General features: G+C 52.8%; 6 protein-coding genes across 6 annotated transcripts; 3 read left to right on the top strand and 3 right to left on the bottom strand.

Moving 5' to 3' along the window:
* Positions 1 to 1,411: 1,411 nt before the first annotated feature.
* PpBr36_10562 (uncharacterized protein) lies at positions 1,412 to 5,126 on the bottom strand (the record flags this gene model as incomplete). The annotated part of the gene is made up of 6 exons (XM_029897673.1): positions 1,412 to 2,113; positions 2,190 to 2,425; positions 2,539 to 3,759; positions 3,830 to 4,446; positions 4,533 to 4,798; positions 4,875 to 5,126. The coding sequence occupies 6 exons, from the start codon at positions 5,124 to 5,126 to the stop codon at positions 1,412 to 1,414; spliced, it is 3,294 nt and encodes a 1,097-aa protein (XP_029743958.1).
* Positions 5,127 to 6,036: 910 nt separating this feature from the next.
* On the bottom strand, positions 6,037 to 8,243 carry PpBr36_10561 (uncharacterized protein; the record flags this gene model as incomplete). The annotated part of the gene is made up of 2 exons (XM_029897672.1): positions 6,037 to 6,558; positions 6,651 to 8,243. Coding segments are annotated over 2 exons (2,115 nt in total), but the record flags the coding sequence as incomplete, so codon positions are not given.
* Positions 8,244 to 10,301: 2,058 nt separating this feature from the next.
* Positions 10,302 to 11,243, bottom strand: PpBr36_10560 (uncharacterized protein; the record flags this gene model as incomplete). Its single annotated transcript, XM_029897671.1, has 1 exon — positions 10,302 to 11,243. The coding sequence occupies one exon, from the start codon at positions 11,241 to 11,243 to the stop codon at positions 10,302 to 10,304; it is 942 nt and encodes a 313-aa protein (XP_029743957.1).
* Positions 11,244 to 15,832: 4,589 nt separating this feature from the next.
* On the top strand, positions 15,833 to 16,777 carry PpBr36_10559 (uncharacterized protein; the record flags this gene model as incomplete). The annotated part of the gene is made up of 1 exon (XM_029897670.1): positions 15,833 to 16,777. One exon carries the CDS (start codon positions 15,833 to 15,835, stop codon positions 16,775 to 16,777), a length of 945 nt encoding a protein of 314 aa, XP_029743990.1.
* Positions 16,778 to 17,568: 791 nt separating this feature from the next.
* Positions 17,569 to 18,345, top strand: PpBr36_10558 (uncharacterized protein; the record flags this gene model as incomplete). Its single annotated transcript, XM_029897669.1, has 2 exons — positions 17,569 to 17,840; positions 17,964 to 18,345. The coding sequence occupies 2 exons, from the start codon at positions 17,569 to 17,571 to the stop codon at positions 18,343 to 18,345; spliced, it is 654 nt and encodes a 217-aa protein (XP_029743991.1).
* An 808-nt stretch (positions 18,346 to 19,153) lies between these two features.
* PpBr36_10557 (uncharacterized protein) lies at positions 19,154 to 20,007 on the top strand (the record flags this gene model as incomplete). The annotated part of the gene is made up of 3 exons (XM_029897668.1): positions 19,154 to 19,199; positions 19,302 to 19,542; positions 19,692 to 20,007. 3 exons carry the CDS (start codon positions 19,154 to 19,156, stop codon positions 20,005 to 20,007), a joined length of 603 nt encoding a protein of 200 aa, XP_029744027.1.
* Between the last annotated feature and the right edge of the window lie 1,164 nt (positions 20,008 to 21,171).

The raw sequence follows: 21,171 nt of genomic DNA, 5'->3' as shown, positions 1-21,171 counted from the left end.
AGCAAACCATGTTTGGCTGTCCATGTTAGTAAACAAAAAAAAAAAAAAAGAAAAAAAAAGAAAAAAAAAAGCTGTCTGTCTCATTACCTTGTTACATTACCATAATTTACCCTATAGCACGTAAACGCAAGTAGGCAGCTTGAGCATTCTAAAAAATACTCGCAAGCGACGAACCCTCGTGTACTTTCCTTGTCTGAAGATCATCGATAGTTCGCGCGGAAGAAAACCCCTCGTTGTGTAAGATTATTAGATGATCGATCGGGTGTGTAATTCCCGTAATTGTGTTCGGTAAGTTATAATAAGCATGTTCGACTGACCTACCTATAGCTATAATTAGAATTCGGGCGCGCCGTAGCTATCCCCTGGGTGTACACCTTAAATTGGGATGTCTACATCGGTGTCGCCGGCTGATCCTTTTTATAGCAGTGTAATAAGAACGTATATCTTTTTTTTCTCCTTCTTCTTCCGGTATAGGATATCGAATTGGTTTATCACTCCGTCAAATGGATGCCAATCTTGTAATGCGCACCATCGAAAACTACAAGCATACTCCACTCAAAGTCTAAACTTTCCAATCCCTTTTCCGTTCGGATTGATGCATTTTTAGGTCCCTTCAACTACATCAGCCCAATCATAGTTACCTTAAGCAACTCCTGAGATTCACTTCCCTACCGTCTGGAGCGCCTCGGTGCTCGGTGCTCCCGACCATGCCAAGCGCGGGTGACAGCAGCAGCAGCAGCAGACAGGCCCCCGTTAATTCGAGTAAGGCGAATGCTGGGCCTGAACCCTTGTCGGCGCCCAAAGAAACAAAATATCGCTGGCACTATCGTCATCGCGACAGGCACTATAGCTACAAGAGCAAGAGACCATGGTGAAGGAGAAGCGACAAAGGATATATCGACTGGACAAAGGGCAGACGTCAAACAGAAGAAGCCTGATTCCGGCGTTGGCAGCATGTGACTGTTTTAGGAATAATGATGCTACGAAACTATCTAGAAAGGTCGAAACCTGTTTACCACTAAGAAATGAACTCACCTGTCCGCTTAAAAGACCCACAAATACTTTTTCGCCTCTTCCCGACACAGCAAGCGCGGCCCATACAGGACCGCCCGCTGCATCCCTCGGCCATGAAAGCACCGGGCAGCCGTCTCCTGACCCCGGCGCCCACTGCCCTAAACACCTTACTCTATTAGATAGCGAGGGCAACCGGCGGTGTTGAACCGTGGCGCCTCCCATCCGTCTGCCCGGGGATCCGTGACCAGATTCCGTCTACCTTTGTACTTCTTTTACTTCTTCTTCCCCCCAGACTATAGTTCTTTTCCATGACCTGCTCGGGGCTTGGACGCCCGCCCGGGGCAGCGATGGAGACTGGAGGTGTGGAATTTTGCACGCTTTCACGTGCAAGCAAACGTCATTGAGCTTTCTCGTTGGTGCTCTCGCCGGAGCCGCTACTGGCACCTTGGTTGCTCGGGCGTTTGCCGTTGGGGTCCTGCCGGCGCGGGGCCTCCTCTCCCTGCTGGCCGACGCCGTCCTGCAGGTAGATGCTGAAGACCCTGGACTCGAGGTCGCCCTTGTCGTGGTCCGGGTTCTTCCTGGCGTCTCGCCTGCGGTACCAGACGCGCTTTGCCCACTTCCAGCCCTCGGCGCCGGCGAAAAAGAGGATCAGCTCGACGATGACGACGACCCACTCCCACGTGATGCCCTCGTGCTTGAACACCTCGCGGTTGACCACGGGGATGTACATGGTGGGGAAGATGGTGACGAAGCCGACGACGATGGCCCAGAACAGGAAGCGGTTCTTCCAAACGTCGCGGATCCAGCGCGTCAGGAACGGCCCTCCCGAGGACCTGAGGTTGAAGAAGGAGCGGCGCGGGTGGACGACCTGCCAGGCCAGGAACAGAGCGAACCAGGTCAGACAGGCGAACGTGGTAGCTCTCGCGCGGAACACCAGCTCGCACTGGGGTGAGTAGTGCGTGTTGCAGTTGTCGCCCAGTTGTCCGTCGCCGAACCCGTACACGACCACGACGAACGCGGACAAGCAGCAGGCCGACATCCAGAGGCCGTAGACCGTCATGTCCAGAAGAAGCTCGGTGGTGAACACGCCGATTTTAAGCTGGCACACAAAAGATCAGCAGAATGCTCTATAAACATCCAAATGTGGACAGGAACCGGATGCGGACAAAACTCACATTCTGGGGTGGCCGGGTGAGAATGTCGGGCGAGGCAAGCTCAAAACCCAGACCCATATCAGGCAAGCCCGAGGTGACCATGATGACCCAGAGAACTTCGACGGGTGCGAGGGGGAAAACTGAGATGCCGGTGTGGTCCTTGAAAACGAGACCGACGAGAAGAGTACACGCCTGAGCAATGTTCTCGGCCAAAACGTGGAGGATGAACTTTTGGATGTTGTCAAACATGCGACGACCTGGTGGAATTAAGCACAACATGTCAGCAAAGGATCAGGTGCTGCCGAAAAAAAAAAGAAAGACAAAAAAACATGGCCGGTAGTGCTAGCCAAAGGTTAACAAGCCATCTTACCTTCTTCGACGGCATTGAGAATGGATGCAAAGTTGTCGTCAGTCAGGACAATGTCTGCAGCCTCCTTGGCCACATCAGAACCGGCTTGACCCATGGCAATACCGACGTCGGCCGACTTGAGCGAAGGGCTGTCGTTGACGCCGTCTCCGGTCATGGCGACGAACCGACCACGACGGTGGAGAGCGCTGATCATCCTGACCTTGGTGTTGGGTGCACACCTTGCCACGACCAAAGGAAGGTTTGGCAGCGCGTCGACCTCGTTATCAGTAAGCCTGTCAAACTCGGACGCGGCCATGACCATGGTCTTGGCCGTGCGCTCCGAGACCTCGGCCATGCGGGTCCTGGGCAAGATGCCGACCTCGATGGCGATGGCGCGGGCGGTCTCGGGGTGGTCGCCCGTGAGCATGTGTACCGAGATACCGGCCTGCTGGCACAGCCGGACGCTCTCGGCGGACTCGGGCCGAGGAGGGTCGTAAAGGCCGATCAGTCCACGGAAGGTCAATTCTGCCTCGAATTCGTTACGCTCAGGCTGCTCCTTCTCACTGATCTCGCGGACGTTCTCGCGGTTTGCGAAAGCGAGGACGCGGAGACCCATGCGTGCCATGGCCTCCATGTTTTTCATAATGTCGGCCACGTGGTCGTCGGTAATAGGCACGATGTTTGTCTCTTCGCCCTCCTCGCCTCCGATGGCGATCGTCTTGCATGATGAAATAACACGCTCGACAGCGCCCTTGGTGAAAACGTGCAGGTCGTGGCTGGCAACATGCTGGAAGATCACCGACATCTTCTTGGTGTCCGAGTCGAAGGGGAACTCAGTCACCTGGCGCCACTCGGGATTTTCACCACCTGCGAGGCGCAACCTGTTCCAGTTGAACCTGGAAGCATACACCTGGATGGCAATCTCAGTGGGGTCACCGCGAGCGTGCCATTCGTCTCCAGTCTTGTGTACATTGGCCAGATTGGCCAGCGATGCAATGTTGAGATATGTCCGCAGGGTTGGGTCCTCAGTTGCCTTAGGGGCGTCGAAACCCGCGCTCTCTGTGTCCTGTTGGCCGGTAGGGATTTCCCGAGGCTCCTTGGAGTTCAGGCTGAGATTGCCGACGGTGGGGTTGAAAGGCTCGTTCGTCGTGCCCACACTATAGGTTCCACGGCCTGGCACCCACGACTTTCTGACCACCATCTTGCCTTGGGTCAGAGTACCCGTCTTGTCGGAGCAAATGTCTTGAGGGACGTTAGCAGTGAGCTCCCAGCCGCGGGCCTGCAGCAGTTGACAAAAAAAAAAAAAACTTACTCGTGACTCCACCCAGTGCCTCCAGACTCTTGAGGTTACGGACAATAACGTTACGTTGTACCATGCGCTTGGTACCGGCAGCCATTGTGATTGTGAGAACTACGACCAGCGACGCGGGCAACATACTGACACCCGTAGCGACAGCATAGATGATCACCTCCTGTCTGGGCCTGAAGAAGTTGGCCGCCAAAACGATGATGGTGCAGACGATGGCTACAAAGAACAAAAACACGGCGAGCTGGGAAAGTTTGCGCTGCAGCGGTGTGCCAACGTTGACGCCGAGGAAGCGGCCAACCATGTCGGAAAAGGTAAGAGTCCACGCCTGCGCGTGGCGGAGCGGCGAAGCGGTGCCATCCTCCTTGCGCTTCACAGGGCGGCGTTTGGACTTTTTGTCACGAAGGGCAGCGGCGATCATACCAATTTCAGTAGCCAGACCGGTAGCAAACACAATACCGCGAGCGCGTCCCTTGGTAACAGTGGAGGAACTGTAGGCGACGTTGAGACGGTCACCAGGGCCGGTGTCGTCGTCAAACACACGGTCAACCTCCTTGCGGACAGGGAGAGACTCTCCGGTAAGGAGGGCCTCGTCGGTCTCGAAGTTGACAGCCTCAACGAGTCTTTTGAGTGGAATTGCATTGTTGTCAGTGGCCATGTAGGAAAATATGCAGGCAAGAATGACCCAGTAGTTGTAAAGTAAACTCACCTGGTATCAGCGGGAATTGTATCACCAGTCTTGAGCTCAACCATGTCACCAGGAACAATCTCAGCGGTGGGAATGGTGATGTTGGCACCGTCACGGATCACACGGGCGGTGGGCGAGCTCAAAGACCGGAGAGAGTCGAGGGTCTTGGCAGCCTTGAACTCTTGCCAGAAACCGACGACGATGTTGAGCAGGATGACGGCACCAATAACGGCGCCTTCAATCCAGGACTCGATCCCGAAACTGGCTCCCATGGCCAGTATCAAGACCTATGGAAAAACGAATGAGCGATTCCAACATGCTTATAAAGGGATTTGCAACACGTCAAGCAAACGGGGGTACTACTAGAGTCATGGCATTGGCAATCTGCGCAATGAAGATTTTGAGGGGCGAGACGCCCTCGCCCTCACCGAAATCATTGTTGCCGTACTGTTCCAGGCGTTTACGGGCCTCGTCAGAGGTAAGACCATCTTGGGCATCGCCCTTGATCTCCTCGAGGAATTGCTCGACGGTGAGAGCGTGAATCGGACGGGACAGCGGTTCGTTGGACTGGCCCGAAACTCGGACGACAGCGTCGTCGGGCTTCTTCTTGCCCATAGTGAAAATGGTCCTTTTATCTTGTTGTCTTCAAACCTTTCTTTTCTTGTTGTTATGGCTTGCGGGTGGAAGCAAAGGCGGTACCGTACACAGGACGATAAAATAAAGACGAAAAAGCAAGAAGACACGAACAAGAAAAAAATAAATAAAAAAAGAACCCGAGAAATCTTTTAATTGTACGCCGGCTGACGGTCTGGAAGGTCCACACAAAGTAGAAGGATGTCACTGTCTCCATGTCACCAAGATCTCGGCGCCCAGGTTCTGTGGGCTATCGTGTAGCATCCATTGGGTTTCGTTAAAAGGCCAAGGGGAAAGGCTCCTTAGCTCTGCTTGGCCTATGGAGAAAATTTTGACCGCCAAGCAACATGTGGAGAAAAAAAAACAACGGACAGGTATGGTGAGTTACTACTAATCGCCACCGAGCGCTAGTGGTTACGGTTTTCTGTACCTACCCCACGCAGCTTGGCAGGCGGGGGAACGTCATGGTACGAAGAAAAGACCCTGGATTGGACAATTGGGGGGGTTTTTTTTTTTTTTTTTTTATTTTTTTTTTTTTTATCAATCGGCCAAAGACAGTTCGGAATCAGAAACACGACGTCATACAAGGATACATGCTACACCAATCTGCACACCATTGTGTTGGTTATACTTTGTAGCTTATCTTTCAGTTGTAACCCACGTGGTTGGTGCAACCTTGTAGCTTTTCTTGCGCGGAGGAAGCCGTATACTGGCATCTCAGCAAGCTTTGTTTTTTGGAGGGTCTGCTTCACCGCCGAGGCGCAGATCCAACCGAACGTAATATTTTGTCCAAGGGCACTTTTACCAAACAGCACATCAGGCATCTATCTTCTGTGGCGCATCAGACACGAATCAAATTAATTGAAACAAGCAATTCACCCTTGAGCCTCATTCAAAAATTCTCCTTGCGCGGCTCCCTGGGGCTTTCCCCCGAGCTGCTTGATGCAATCACATCCATGTCCATCATCCTTCCATTGTCCGTCGTACCCAAAGCCATACTGCCGTCTCCCTCCTTGGCAGGCTGTTGTTCCTGCTGCATCATTGCAGCATCCACATCGACCCCATCCTGCTGCTCGAGGGTCCTGTCGCGGCCCTTTGCGTCCGGATCCATCGTGACGCGCGGGGCATACGGGTGCTTTCCCTCGTCGCGCCTCTGCGGAGGGATCAGGATGTTGAACCAGCGCGGAGCGATGAAGCCCAGGAGCGCCAGCGCGAGCACCACATGCCCCGTGAAGAAGCCAAAGATGTGCAGCGGGTCGACCTTCTTCTCGTGAAAAGTCGGGTAGCTGAAGCCGTAGACGATGCCCAGGATCGGGCCGGACAGGTACCTCAGCATTGGGCCCCAGAAGACGGGAATCTTCCAGTTCTTGCCCTGGGCGACAATGACGTTGAGATCCTTGGTGAGTTGGTGGCCCTGTTTGTGATGTGTGTGTGAAAGGGTCACGTCAGTCTTTGTTCTAGTTTCTTGATAAAAAAAGACAAACAGTATCTTTTGCTCAGACTTACCGAGTAAAAAGCCACATAATAAAAGCGCTGCATAAACACATTCCCGCTAAACCTTGTGGGCACTGGCGCGTCGGGGACCTTGCCCATGGCCACCGAGGCGGCAGCAAAGATGATGTAGATGCCAAAGCCCACGCCCGCACCAATCTCGGCCCTCGACGCGATGCCGGCCGCGACGCCGGACACTAGGCCGCCAAAGTAGCCAATGTTATAGAGGTAAAAAGACCTCGCGCCGACCTGGCCCGCGACGTCCCTCCAGCGGTACAGCGACGTCGACGTGGTGCACTCGGCAAACACGACAAAGACGAGGGCCACGTCGCTGATCCACCTGTCGACGCCGTCGAGGAGGTAGTAGCCAAACTCGGTGCAGTACGGCAGCGAGAGCAGGAACGAGAGGATGGTCAGCGATGACACGACGGCGGGCCGCGGCCACTTGACCCCCGAGTCCATGACCAGCGTCACCACGGCGTCGAGCATGGCGAACGCCGAGCTGAAACCGAGCACCATCAGGGTGAAGAAGAGCACGATGGCCCAAAAGTTGGCCCCGGGCATCTGCTCCACCGCCGCCGGGAGCGTCAGGAAGCCGATGGTGAAACCGCCGATCGGGGCGGCGTCGGGCTCCGGGAACATCCTCAGGAACCCCACCACGCCAAACACGGCAAAGGCCGCCGTGCACTCGAAGACCATGTTGCTCAGGATGATGAGGAACGAGTCCATGACGGCGTTGGAGTGCTTCCGGTTGTAGCTCGCGTACGAGGTGAAGTAGCCAAAGCCCACGCCCGTCGAGAAGAAGACCTGCCCGCACGCCGTCTGCCACACCGACCCGCGCGCCAGCTGCTCGCCTCGCCACGTCGCAAAGTACAGCTTGACGCCCTCGCCTGCGTTCTCCAGCGACACGGAGCGGCCGATGAGGATGATGGTCATGACGATGGGCAGCCCCATGGTCCAGTACACGACGCGGCCCGTGAGCCCGACGCCGCGGAAGATGCACAGCCAGACGAGGAACCACGTGAATGCGCACCAGCCGACCGTCTCGCCCACCATGCCCGTGGCCGGGTACTGCGTGTAGGCCTCGATGGCCGTGCCTTGGGCGTTGAGCCTTCCCGGGCTGGGGGCCGGGTTCGCCACCACCCTGTCGAAGAAGCCCGAGGGGTCGCCGGCCCAGGGCAGGGGGTTGTGGAAGCTGTATCGAAAGTAGGCCATGATCCAGGCCAGGTTCACCACAAAGTACGGCCCGACGATGAAGCCGATGTACAGCAGGCTGAAGCCGGTGCCCTTGAGCCGGTGGTTGATGTTGTTGAAGGCCACGACACTGCCGCCGCGGTAGGCCTGGCCGATGCTGATCTCGAGCGTGAGCACGGGGATGGCGATCAGGAAGATGCACATCAGGTACGGGATGAACCACTGCAGGCCGTAGTTGTTGTAGACGGTCGACGGGTACCGCAGCAGGTTTCCCATGCCCGCGCACCCGCCCATCGACGCGAGGAGGAAGGCGGCACGCGACGGCCACACGTCCCGACCATCGTCAGCCTTGTCCGCTGGTGGCGCGAACCAGTGCCCGACTTTCCGGAGCATGCCCATTGTTTTTTTTTCTTCTCTGGCAGAGATACCCAACTCTCCCCGCCGAAATATCCCAAGTCTGAGCGTCAGGGGTGAACGCCACGGGCGGGTTGAAGGGAGACCTCGCCACTAATCACTCACTATCTGCAGACTTTACTAACACTCTTTTTTCTTTGTTTTTTTTTTCTTTATTTCTTTCTCACCAAATTGAGCCAATCAAGCTTGAGAAATACCGCATATAACTGGGTATGAACCCGATACAAAAAGGTGTTGCTTGAGGATGCTAACACCAACAGGACACCACTGACCTTTTTATTCGGGACCACTACCAACTTTGTGGGCAGACCCTGATGGAGGCCAAGACGGTCCTCCACATCCTTTCTAGCCTTCATCACAAAAGCGTCTTGGCCAAGCATTTCCAAAATTGGGAAAATCTAGGAATCCATTGTTAATTCCCACATTCATCCGTCCAGGTCTTGTTTGATAGGTTTCCAACAAAAACGTGGTAGACCGCACCTCGACCTGCACGTCAGAGGAGAACAAAATCAGAACAACAAAAAGCACAAGAGAGCAAAAAAAAATTCTCTGATCATCCCCAGCGAGTGCACCCTGCGAAGCTACATCATCGGCCGGGATCCGTGTGGGTTCAGCACCGGGCTCGGCGCCAGTCGTGAGCATTTGCCAAGATGTATGGATGCCTTGGCACATGGGGGGTTTATCCAGAGCGTGGGGCCCGGTGATGGCCGGGTTTCCGGGCACGAAGCTTATGCGGCACAGCCTGTCCCATCAAAAGGAGAGTTCCTAACATCCTCGGTGACAATTTCGGGACTTGTGGCTGGCATGGCGTGATTTGGAGGACTCGGGGCGCGAGTGATAAGCTTGTCCTTGTTCAAATGTGTGCGTACGTCATAAAATAGCTTTTTGGATCGGTTAGGTTATCATTTGTTTTCCGCGCAAACCAGAAGAGCAGGGGATTGACTGAAACAGCGTGTTGGGTGGAACTTGATGTCCGTAAAAGTTGCCACGTTAATTACAGCACCACAGATCCTGTTGCACTCAAGAACACAGCCAAAAGACGAAATCTCCCGTCTCTGACTAATGCCAGTGACTTCGGTAAATATAGCCTGCAACAGATCCCGACTTCCATGTGGTAGGCTCGGGAGGGTGGAGGTACGGATATGTGGATATACGAGCATCAAAGTCAAGCAGCTCTAGGCCCATGGTCCCGATCCCTCGATGTCAAAGGGGTGAGGTGCACGGTTCCTGGTGTAGCCTCGCAACGTAAGCAGTCTTCATATAGCTCGTGACTAGGTGAAGGCGTGATTTTGCGTCTCTCGACGACAGTCTATTGCTCAAGACTATTCTGGGCGTGGCCTGAGTATCTGAGCACAAATAACCATATCTCTTTAGTAGACTTTAGATATAAAAGCCCACAGGTACAGTCCACCAGAATTTGCCCATGATACGAATCAAAGAAGGATAAAAAGAGTAGGAGCTGCAGCCTTGTCTCGGAACGTGACTGCCGCAGGTAGAGATCATGAGAAACAAAACAAATTATCCCATTGTACACAAAGGTCCATCGATGTTCCGGCCAGTTCTCACCCATTGTTGAATAGGCAACTAACAGAGCTCAGGCGTGTACATGCAGTCCAATTCAGGTTTACTTAATATATCGGTGACAATGCTGGGTGTAGTACAACGCCCACACCTTGACGTTGTCAAGATTCTTATGGGGTCCATGGGCTTGAAACTCAAAGACAAGAAAGAGCCGGTTGCCATTGTTGAGGCCTCAAGACGCGGTACATCTGGGAGAGGAAACTTAACCGGAAACTAACAAAGAACTGCAGCCGTCAGTAATAAATAGTCTTATTCTGCTACCCCCAAAACGAAATGCTTAAGGCCAATTCAAGAGGCCAAATGTCATCCACTCACTGCTTAGCTGCATTCGGTCAACCGCGGGCTGTTCTGACGAAACTAGACGCTGCTAGCGGGCGCGAGCTTCTTGGCCACAGCACCACCCTGACTACGTCGCCACTCGAGCTCGCCGGCGGTGGCCGCCGCAGAAAAGGACTGCATGAGACGATCCCACGAGCCCTACTCGTGAATGGTGCCCATGACAGAAAGGTCTTTGACCCCCTCGCTGTTATTCGGCGGCGCAATGGCCACCTGTAGCATACCCTCCGTCAGGCCGTCGGTGCCCAGACCGTTGACGGCGGCGAGAACCATGAAGCGGTCGCCGGGGTAGGCGTCCAGCAGCGTCAGCTTGCAGCGGAGGTCCTGCATGTGGCCTTGATAGGCGCCGAGGCTGTCGAAGTCGGTGACCTTCAGGTCGCAGACCCGCCTGACCAGCGCCGACGTGAAGCTGCTGCGGTCCGCCTCGGCTTGCATGACCCGCAGGACGGCACTGTAAAACTTGTAGGGATCCTTCTGGTCTCGTAAAGATTTGTGCAGCCTGTCTTTCAGGAGATTCTTCACTTTCTTGAGCGACGACTTGAGGGTTTTCCCGGCGGATTCCTTGTCGGCATCCCACTGGCGACAAGCTGCCTCATCCTCTGCCCGAGGCCTCACGAGCTCCTCGAACTGCTGGGTCACAAAGTGATGGAGAGGACCTAGGGCGGCCATGAGAGACGCATGCCACTTGTCGATGTTCTGTGGGCCCTCGAGCTTTATCACGGTCTTGGAAACCTCTCGCGATTCCTCAGACTCTTCGGTGTTCTTGGGCTCCTTGGACGTCTTGGCCTTCTTTTTCTTATCCTTCATCTTCTTCCTATTCTTTGCAATTCCAGAGCCAGTAGTCTTGCCGGTGCCGAGAACGGTGGCAGCGGAAGGAGAGGAAAATTTCACCTCGGTCTCCTTGGAGGTCGAGGCCACGCGGTTTTGAAAGCTCTTCTCTGCATTCCAGCGCTCGATTGCCTTGACGTATATTGCGGGGAGTGGCACTGGCGACTGCGGGTAACGAGGGCGAGCATGATTGTCCGAGGCTGGTGGGGGAGTGTCGTGCTCCTGGCAAAGTTGGCGCTGAGCTTGCGGAGACATTTTCGGGTTGTTGATGTCTGCCGAAAGAGAAGCAGAAGCCCAAGGTTGTGTGGTCAAATGAATCAACGGTTCAAAGAACGAGAGGTTGTTGGAAGGGTGTCCAATGCGGTTGGGAAGTGATGAAGGCAGGGTTTGGTGCGAGGTAATTGAGATTCCCCGGGGATTTTATGCGAAATACCAACAGCAGCGACAAAAATTAGTGGAAATTCAAAGTGAGTTCAAAGTGAGCCCATTCTGAAAATCACTAGCCCTCCAGGTCTTGGGTACAGAAAAGGGGGCTGATGGAACTGAAAATGACACGCAGTCAGGGGTTACTCCCGACTAAATGAACGTCATTGCTGCCCTTACTCCTAGCCAAACCTCCTTTGCATTCTTTTTTTCCCTTTCCCTCTTCTTTATTCTTGTAATATTGATCACAACACCATCCAGGATACCCTACGGTCCCTTGGCTGTAGGCCTGTTCTATAACAGCCAACATATAAAACTTTTACGGCCGCGCACCTTGCCTGTCCTCCCTTTGCAGCTGCTCCGAAGTCTTGGTCTTGGCAACTTCTGACATGTACACCATCACCGAAGTACCGATCAAACCGCCCGCACAGCCCCCAACGAGACGGGGGATGAGTAGGACTACCCACTCAGTGGAGATAACGGCGATGACTATGGAATGGGAGGGTCAGCTTTGGCTGAACATGAAAAGGGCAGACAAACATGATGTGCGCGCCCGGCAGTAACCACATATGCCAATAGACGCAAAGATCAAGCAATACCTGCACTTGCAGATCAGATCTTCTCGTCGGGGCCCAATACAAGACCAGGCACGCCTTTGGCTTGTAATAGTCTTTCACTTATACCTGTAACAATAGAAAGAAAGAGCAAAGAAAAGTGCGATGGTGCCATACTGCTGAATAAAGCCTTTGTTGACGGCGATGCTTCCGACCACCAGGGTCTCATAGACAGCGTACCTGTGCGTTGTTGGTTAGCGACTTCATAAGAGCAATATATCAAAGGAATGAGGGCAAATATTGTTGTTGCTGCTGACATTCCAGCAATAGAAACAGATAGGCCGGTCACATATAACCGCTAGAACTTCCGGATGGCAACTCCCAGCGTCAAGTCTGCAAAGGCCGAGACGAGAACTGGGGGAGGCATCCGTTGCTTCACATGTCGGCTGGCTATATTACCAAAGACAAGTCACTGTACCGCCAGGCTGGGTCGGAAGATGCCATTTCCTCCCCTTTGACGCCGCAACCCACAAAGGACGGGTATATGTCAACGACAGCCTGGTTGCTGATTACACCGGCGGCTACACCCCCTTCGAGGCTAACGTGACGGACTTCGTGGCTCCTGGTCAATCTTTTCGGCTTACCGTCGCCGTCAACAAAGAGTTGAGCTGGCCGACCATTCCTCCGGGCAGAATCGAAACGCTTAAGAATGGCAGGCCGAAGCAGCATTATCAACAAGACTTTTTTCAACTACGCCGGTCTGGCTCGATCAGTTTGGATGTACTGTGTTCCGAATGTTTTCATCAATGACATTTTCACGGTAACCCGTGTGGAGAAGGATGGGAAACAGAATTTGTTCATTCTGAAATTTTATCCAATTCGCCAGTGCCAAACCGGTACAAGTACGTCGTTTCTATAATCGACGAGGAGTGCCAGTTCCGGGTTTTGGAAATGAGCCATGGCGTGTTTGGCCGGGGTGAAGCGGTCGTGGGTGAGCACGTCTGGAATCTTGCAGATTTTCAGACATAGACGAGCTTTGATCTCAGAGTGGACGGGAATAAACAGGGGGTGTTCACTCGAGATCGGAGGCTCAAGAGTACAGCGCAGGTGCTTGGGAGGAGATGGAAGAGGCTGGAATAGAGTAGTGACAATGGATGTATATCATGTATCTAATCGGAATTTATCATGCTCCTTGATGTAGCAGAACAGTCCTTTGTCGACGAGACTTTGAAGCTTGCGCCAGCATTTCCTATAACAACTTACCCCCAGGGTCCGTCTCCTTCTACAGAGTTTAGACCCTTTTCAATGCGTACAAAGCTCTTCTGTGAAAGTAGATTGAGGCTGCGTAAGTCAAAGGGAAACAGTTCTTCAAGCAGGCATTCTATATTAACACAACGTAACTCCCAATGCCTTGCCAAATCTGTCACACCTGAAGAATGCCTTGGAAGAACTTGAAGAGGTGGCGAAGTGAGTGACCGCGAAGACAGTGATGGAAATTGTCCTAACTCTTCTGGAGACATCTTTATTTACCATGGTCGTTGGGAAAATATGGGTCTCTCAGAAGGCGTGCGTTCTGCCCGCCTTCAAAGATAGATGAGCGTGGGTTCATGCATGCGCTTTATGAGCCACTCACAGCTAAGTATGAAGCGATACAGTGAAAAAGTAAAGATTTTTGGCGAAAAAGAAACAAAAGAAAAAAAGCAATAATAAAGGGATATAACAACGTTTCTCAAACGTCCTCAGATAATAAAGGGAAGCACCAATTCTCTTCCTAAACATACCTTTGGTTCAGGCGTGCCTAGACGCAAAACACCACAATGCCAGCAGAATTCAGCATCGAAAGCTGGATTACCAGCACTAGGGACGACGAATGTACAATTGTTGCACGCTCTCCTGGAGCTGTTTTTTTTTACCTTCAATGGATACCTTCGGAGCTGGAGAGAGCGCCAGTTCTCCAAAACTATTACAAGTCGCTTGAAATATTAAAATCCTTCGAGGAACATGAAATTGCAGACGATGATGATACTTACTGATACGATGCGAAGAATGAAGCGGCAGAGAAACTTGACCAACCGTTCTACGAAACTATTTCAGCGTTTGCTCCAGACCTACCAAAGCCGCCATTCACCCTGTATCAATGGTTTAGCCCTCAGTGGTTCGTATTTGCTGCCATTTCAAAAGATTGCAGCCAAATCCAGCCAAGGAGATGCTTGGAACATCCTCATCTGCCTCCCGGAGAATATCGGCAATCGGGATCTTGGGAAAGCCTTTGTTTGGACCAATGGGTGCCAAAGTGGTACTCGTCGCACGAGGTACAAATTATTTAGTCCACCGAACCCAGTGACAATCTGCTTTTATCCCCTCCAGCCAAAGTGGCAGTCGCAGGCAATATAATATGCTATTTCAAGGGCTTTGAGCACGGATTTCCTGCCTTTCACCGTGAACTAAAGACGTTACTCAAGATTTGCAAGGCTTTGGCAGGCGGGCAAATCCCATCGGACACTCGCGTCTGTGGGTTGCATGGTGTGGTGTGCGACAGCGACACTTCTGGCGAAGAGCGCATCGTTGGTTTCTTATTGGTGTACATTGAGCCCAAAATTACTCCTGCACCAAGCACGTTGAGGAACGTCGCATTAACTACCAACCTGGAAACTCGTTGACGCTGGGCCGAAGAGCTAGCAACAATCGTACAAACTCTTCACAACGCTGGGATACAATGGGGAGATGCCAAACCGGACAACATTCTGGTGGACAATAAGGATGACTTGGGGGTGATCGACTTTAATGGCGGGTACACTCCCGGTTGGGTTGGTAGCGAGAACTATGAGAAGAAGGTGACATTGAAGGTTTGGAGCGCATCAAAAATTGGCTTTTGAATCTTGACGAAAATGGTATAGAGTCTAGTCATTAGATCCTAATAAGTCGCCATCGATCCCAGATTGCTTAGACGTTGGGTTATACGGTGAATCTGCCCGTTGGCAAAGCGGCAGCGAGCTATAAGCCTTGTTTACTTTACAACATTCTTTCATTCCATAGCTTTACGAGGAACATGGGTGCAGAAAGGAGGATTATGGGACACGTTCAGCCCGTCTCCAAGACGAAGCACGTCGCGCGTGGAAATGGCCGTGAAATAAGATACTGGACTAGGTGAGTAAAGAACATGAATGTCTTGCCATGCCCGGAGGTGCTGTTTGTTTTCGATTGTGCAGCCGCATTGAACCAACAGTCAAAATAAATTTGACATGGGACCCCAGATTTGGTTAAAAAGTTCTCTGGGATCCATAAAGTACCTTGTTAACACCGCAATTTGGGAAAACATATTTCCTCTTAATTTACGACCGGATTAATCTTTACCATAAATCTTACCAAATAGGTCATCTTCAAATAGTGAAAACCTCAGCTCATCGGACATGGAAAGTAGTTCCTTCGCACTCATGTCATAAACGACCCCTGAGGAACGGTATTGGGGAGAACGGTCTCTGCTCTTTTGGCTTTATCTACGGCTGCCAGCCCGTTTGTTGCATGTCCGTCCGATTGTTGTCTGGCTAGGGCGATCTCGGCCGTGTGTTCCACCGAGCGGCTTCTGCCCCACGGGGAATTTGGCCCCGATTTCGGTGCGTGAGGGGAGCAAGACGCGGGGCAGCGGCCTTGCATGTCCGAGGGTGCGATGAATGCTCGAAAACTTTGTCCAAGAGATCTGCATTATATTTTCTTTACACGTGTCGAAATTTTATGTAAACCTTTGTTTTTTGGGGACAATCTGACTCGACTGGAGGCCTCGGGTGCTAATAAAACATTCTCTCACCTCATCACCATCACCCTCCGGAATCGTCAGCTCTGTCACGGTAAAACACCGTGGTTGAAATCATGAAGCTCCTTTACCCAACCTCTCTCAAGCTCGACGTCCAGAGCCTCGAGGGCTTCGGCGTTGCCCTTCAACCCTATGATGTCACGACCCCCATCCCAGAGGAGCACATCGACGCCGACGTGCTGGTGACGTGGACCAACACCGCCGACAACCTCAAGGACGCGGCTGGGCGCATGAAGAACCTGAAGTGGATCCAGTCGCTGGCCGCCGGTCCCAATGACGTCCTCAACGCTGGCTTTGACCCGACCAAGATCAAGATCACCACCGGCTCTGGTTGTCACGACCACACCGTCGCCGAGCACGCCCTCGGCCTCCTCCTCAACGCCGCTCGCCGCTTCTACGAGATGCGTGACTACCAACTGCAGCGCAAGTGGCCCGGCCACTTGGGCGGCGCGCAGCCCGACCGTCCCGCCGACAAGTTCACGTCACTCCGCGGCGCCAACGTGCTCGTCTGGGGCTTCGGCAACATCGCCAAGACGCTGACGCCCGTGCTGATCGCTCTGGGAGCCAACGTCAAGGGCGTGGCGAGGACCGCCGGCGTGCGCAACGGCGTCGAGGTGTTTGGCGAGGACAAGCTGGACGAGCTGCTGCCCAAGACCGACGCGCTCGTCATGATCCTGCCCGGGTCCGACTCGACACGGAACGTGTTCAACGCCCAGAGGATCAAGCAGCTGCCCAAGCACGCGTGGCTCGTCAACGTCGGCAGGGGCACGTCGGTGGACGAGAAGGCACTCGACGCCGCGCTCCGGAACGGAGAGCTTGGAGGTGCCGCGCTCGATGTGTTCGAGACGGAGCCGCTGCCCGAGTCATCGCCGCTCTGGGACGCGCCCAATGTCATTGTCAGCCCCCATGCCGCTGGTGGCAGGCCGCAAGGTGCCGAGGAGCTGATCGCCTACAACCTGAGGAGGTTTAGGGCCGGCCAAGAGCTGAGGAATATCCTATGACGCCAGACAAGCCAAGCAGCCAAGCTGTGACGTGAAAACTAAGCAAGCTGCTGTAGATGAGTAGTCGGTGTATTATAACCTTGTTAGTGGTACTGCAACAAAGGTGCTCATCTTTTCATAACGTGTGTAAACATCTGAGCTAATTTCAGATTTTGTACATATCAAGCAATTAACCTTACAGGACTGTGCATACTGTCCGTAACTTACTATAAATAAATTGCATGAAAAAATAGATACCTAATCAAACATCAATGTCAACGTGCTCTACAGTAACGTGTACATGAAATTCTTACAAAAGAAAATACTGCCATGTGCTTCAACAGGACCCACTCGCTGAACTAGGGGGCCCCTGCCCACCATCTTCAGCGGAACAACGTGCCTTGGTGCACTGCCTAACGGTCTAGACGCGCCACTTCCGACATCCCTGACAGTCAGACCAATTTCAGGGATGTCCGCTGATAGGCAGCCGATTCTCACGACGACCCTGACCATGACATGTTCTAATCACGGAACGAATTCTTCCAAACGAATCGCACTATGACAAAAGATATCTTTCCATTGACGTTCGTCTGAAAAATAGCCCTCTGCACAATATAATTCTTACCTTTTCGCAAATACATGTCGTTCAGTGGCTGCATCATCTAGGTAACTAGCACTCCACTAGCCGCGACCGTTAGAGCAGCCGTTCTCGTAACCGAGTCCCTGAACTTGACGACCTCCGCAGCAAGCGGATCCGCGTTCCCTTCCTTCCTCCAACCTCACAGGACAGACACGACAGACATTAAGATACCATGGCGAGGAGACAACATTTGACCTTGATGGTCGCACTCTCGATTATTACATTTCTGAGTCTCACCTACATGTTCTCCGGCAATGGACCTCGTACCGACCGCCTGCCACTCTCCTTCCAAAAGCCCTCAGCTCCGTCACCTGCGACGGCTCCTCCACTAGAAAAGCCGCCAAACGATGGCCTCGATGCCAGCAAAGCCGACTTGGGCGCGATATCACAAGACATTCTGAAAGGAGGGTCGATAGCGCCAAAACTGGAAAATGCAACAGCAAAGTACGGAATCTTTTACACCCCAAGTCCTTCAGCACAAGCCTGAAGGAGCGTTTTCCCCTGACTCGATCAAATATCTACAAGAAACACCCCCCACTGACTTTTTATTGATTCATTGTCCTACAGGGCCGAACTAGGACGCGCTTCGTGGAAGCTCTTCCATACGATGATGGCCCGCTTCCCCGAGAAGCCGTCCGCCGACGATAGCCTCGCGCTCAAGACGTACATCCAGCTCTTTGCGCGCCTGTATCCCTGTGGCGACTGCGCCTCCCATTTTCAACAGCTCCTCAAGAAATACCCACCGCAGGTGTCGTCGAGGAACGCTGCCGCCGGCTGGGCCTGCTTCGTGCACAACCAGGTCAACCAGAGGCTCAAGAAGCCCGACTTTGACTGCACCAAGATTGGCGACTTTTACGATTGCGGGTGTGGAGACGAAAAGAAGAAGAAGGAGGGCGATGCTGAGGGAGACGAGAAGATCCTCCAAGGGCAGGACAAGAAGAAGGAATAGCGCTATGGAATACTGTGGCTGCTAGTCAAAACTACTGCCCTACTTTCTGAGCGTGAAGTCGGGTGGTGTTGTATCGTAGATGATTTTTGGGGGACAGCATGGCGTTCTGCTTAATATTTTCAGGTTTATCTGTTTCAAGCGATTAATGTACTTTCAGACTCAAAATAGCCTATTCAAATGCCCCAGTAATTCTTTATTCGACATTCAATCCTGCGGGAAAGTCTGATATCACGCTCATGCCAAATTCTATCACGTGACTCAAGTGCTTCTCCAGAGGCAGCGACCTTGCTGACTAAGGCCGTCCCGTATCAACGCGTGTTCTGGGTTGGTTGCCTGAGCTCCAGCTCCGCCATCTTGGGGAAGCTCCAAACGTCACAGTCCTCCGCCCTCCACTCCCAACTATCATAATTCATTCAACGACGATTTTATCAACACCCAACGAGGCCTCACTACTCATTGACAACCTAGAAAACCTCTGGATCGCCAAGCCTAACACATCAAGCAGTCACAATGGAGTTTGGCAACTCAGGGATGCTCAACGAAGGCAAGCGGGACCAGGATCAGCGACTCGATTTGCTCACGTCGAGCTAACATTACGGCGGCTGCGTAGATGGTGTCCATATTGACATGGATAGGCTGAAGAAGGGAGAAGTCAAGTAAGCTGCCGTCAGGCTGAGAAGGCCTTCATTCTGTTTAAAGAGGAGAAGGAATCGCTAACCAACATTGCAGCCTAGGAACCTCGATGTAAGCCGCCTGCCCCCTCCCAAGTATCGCGCGGGGCATCGGCCTCGTACAACAAAGTCTAACAATGTTCGACAGTATGGCTGTCACGTTCAAGGATGGAGTCATTCTGGGTACGTCCCTTGCTACCCGCTGCTCCTCACCGTTGCGGCGGGTATTGTCCTTGTCATGTATGAGCTCCTCTCTAACATGATCACACCATCGTACACATATAGGGGCCGATTCACGCACAACCACCGGCGCATACATCGCAAATCGAGTTACAGACAAGCTCACAAGGGTGGCCGACACCATTTGGTGCTGTCGATCCGGGTCGGCGGCCGATACGCAGGCCGTCGCCGACATTGTCCAATACCAGCTGGGGCTGTTCCATATGATGAACGGCAAGCCCCCAACAACGCAGACCGCCGCAGCCATCTTCCAAGAGATCTGTTACTCAAACAAGGACCGGCTGTCGTAAGTAATCCGCTGTGGTTTTGACGTAGACTGAGAGCAAGCGCGCATCGAAAACCATGCGTTGGAACACGGACAGCTTGCTTAGTCCTGTTACTCGAGCTGACCCTATTTCGCCCATTTGCTAATCTCGACATTGTTCCACCTCGCAGGGCAGGTCTCATCATTGCAGGCTGGGACGAACGGCACGGCGGCCAAGTCTACTCGATCCCCCTTGGCGGCTCCCTACACAAGCAAGCATATGCGATCGGCGGCTCGGGCTCGACCTACATCTACGGATACTGCGACGCGAACTGGCGGGAGGGTATGGAGGAGGCGGACGCCGTCCAGTTTGTCAAGGGCGCGCTGGCGGAGGCCATCAAGTGGGACGGCAGCTCCGGCGGTGTCATCCGCATGGTCGTGTTGACGGCCAAGGGTGCCGACAGGCATCTATACCTCCCGGACGAGGGCTACTCTGTCAAGCACTAGACCTGCGTCGGCGAAGGAAGGGACTGACGAATGGGTTTTGTGAAGAGGGAGACCGAAATTGAGAGGAATCCAAGCTTTGATGACTACTGGGCTTCCTCTTGTAAAACATGACATTATGGTAGACTTGCTGGATGCTTTTGCAGGGGCACATTTACTTTTTAATGAAGTCCAAAGATGACGGGTTGGGATGACAAGGTGACAAGATCCGTTCACACCCTCTCCAAGAAAAAGAGAGTGTTTATTCCGTCCATGCGATGATCAGGTGGTTTTGTGTATATGCCCACGTGCCAAGGTGTGTACCTAGGTACGGGAGTTGGGAGTAAAAGACGGGCTAAGTTTGGGTATGGACCACAAGGTTGGAATGAGGTGAGTGGCGCGAGGATCGGGCACCGATCTTGTGGGCGATGGGCGGTCGCGCCGCCCGCTAACGCCGCCATTTGGCATCAACGCAGGTTTGATCGGCACATTGATTAGTGCCGATGCAAGGAAACAAAACGCTGGGCTGGGCACACGAGGCGGTGAACCATATTTGTGTTAGGGCGGTGCGCTACGGAGTGGAGGGGGGAGTGGAGGAGGGTGCAATAGCGTAATTCCCGACCAGGACTGAAAAGGATGTTAATTTATTTGCTCGATGTCGTTTTTTGGGATAAGCTCTCCTTAAAAATAAACAAGCATACCGGCTAATCAAGGAGTAAGACTCTCTTTTTTCGCTACAACGTGTAGTGTTCCAGTTTCGATGAACGAGCTGGGTAACTGGGTTGCATGGTCTAGCAAGCCGTTGTGCCTTTCGTAGCACGTGGTTATGTGGCGATACTTATTTTCGTGGTTTTGGATATAACACTCCCTTCCGGTGGGCATAGGAAATGCCCGGAGCCGGTGTGGAGGTACCCATATATTGTCAAATTTGCCAGGGCGTGTGAGCGTGCTGTACAATATACATGTGCGAATATGCAACGTTCGGATTGGTTGTTGTGTAATGTCGTCCGACCTGGGTTCATTTTTTTTTCTAGAGGGGTTCACTCTTGCAACACCAACCCGCTTTTTTGTATTTTCTGCTTGCCTCTATTTGACTTGTGAAACAGAAACGGTTGGGAATTCGCAGGGAGCAATATTGTATGCGCGGCCTTTTTTTTTTTCTTACATCTTTATCTCCTCTCTCCTTTT

Source organism: Pyricularia pennisetigena (genome assembly GCF_004337985.1).
Source record: "Pyricularia pennisetigena strain Br36 chromosome Unknown Pyricularia_pennisetigena_Br36_Scf_10, whole genome shotgun sequence".
Classification (NCBI taxonomy): domain Eukaryota; kingdom Fungi; phylum Ascomycota; class Sordariomycetes; order Magnaporthales; family Pyriculariaceae; genus Pyricularia; species Pyricularia pennisetigena.
Note: the sequence above shows the minus strand (reverse complement) of the source record. Positions and strands in the feature narration are given on the sequence as shown.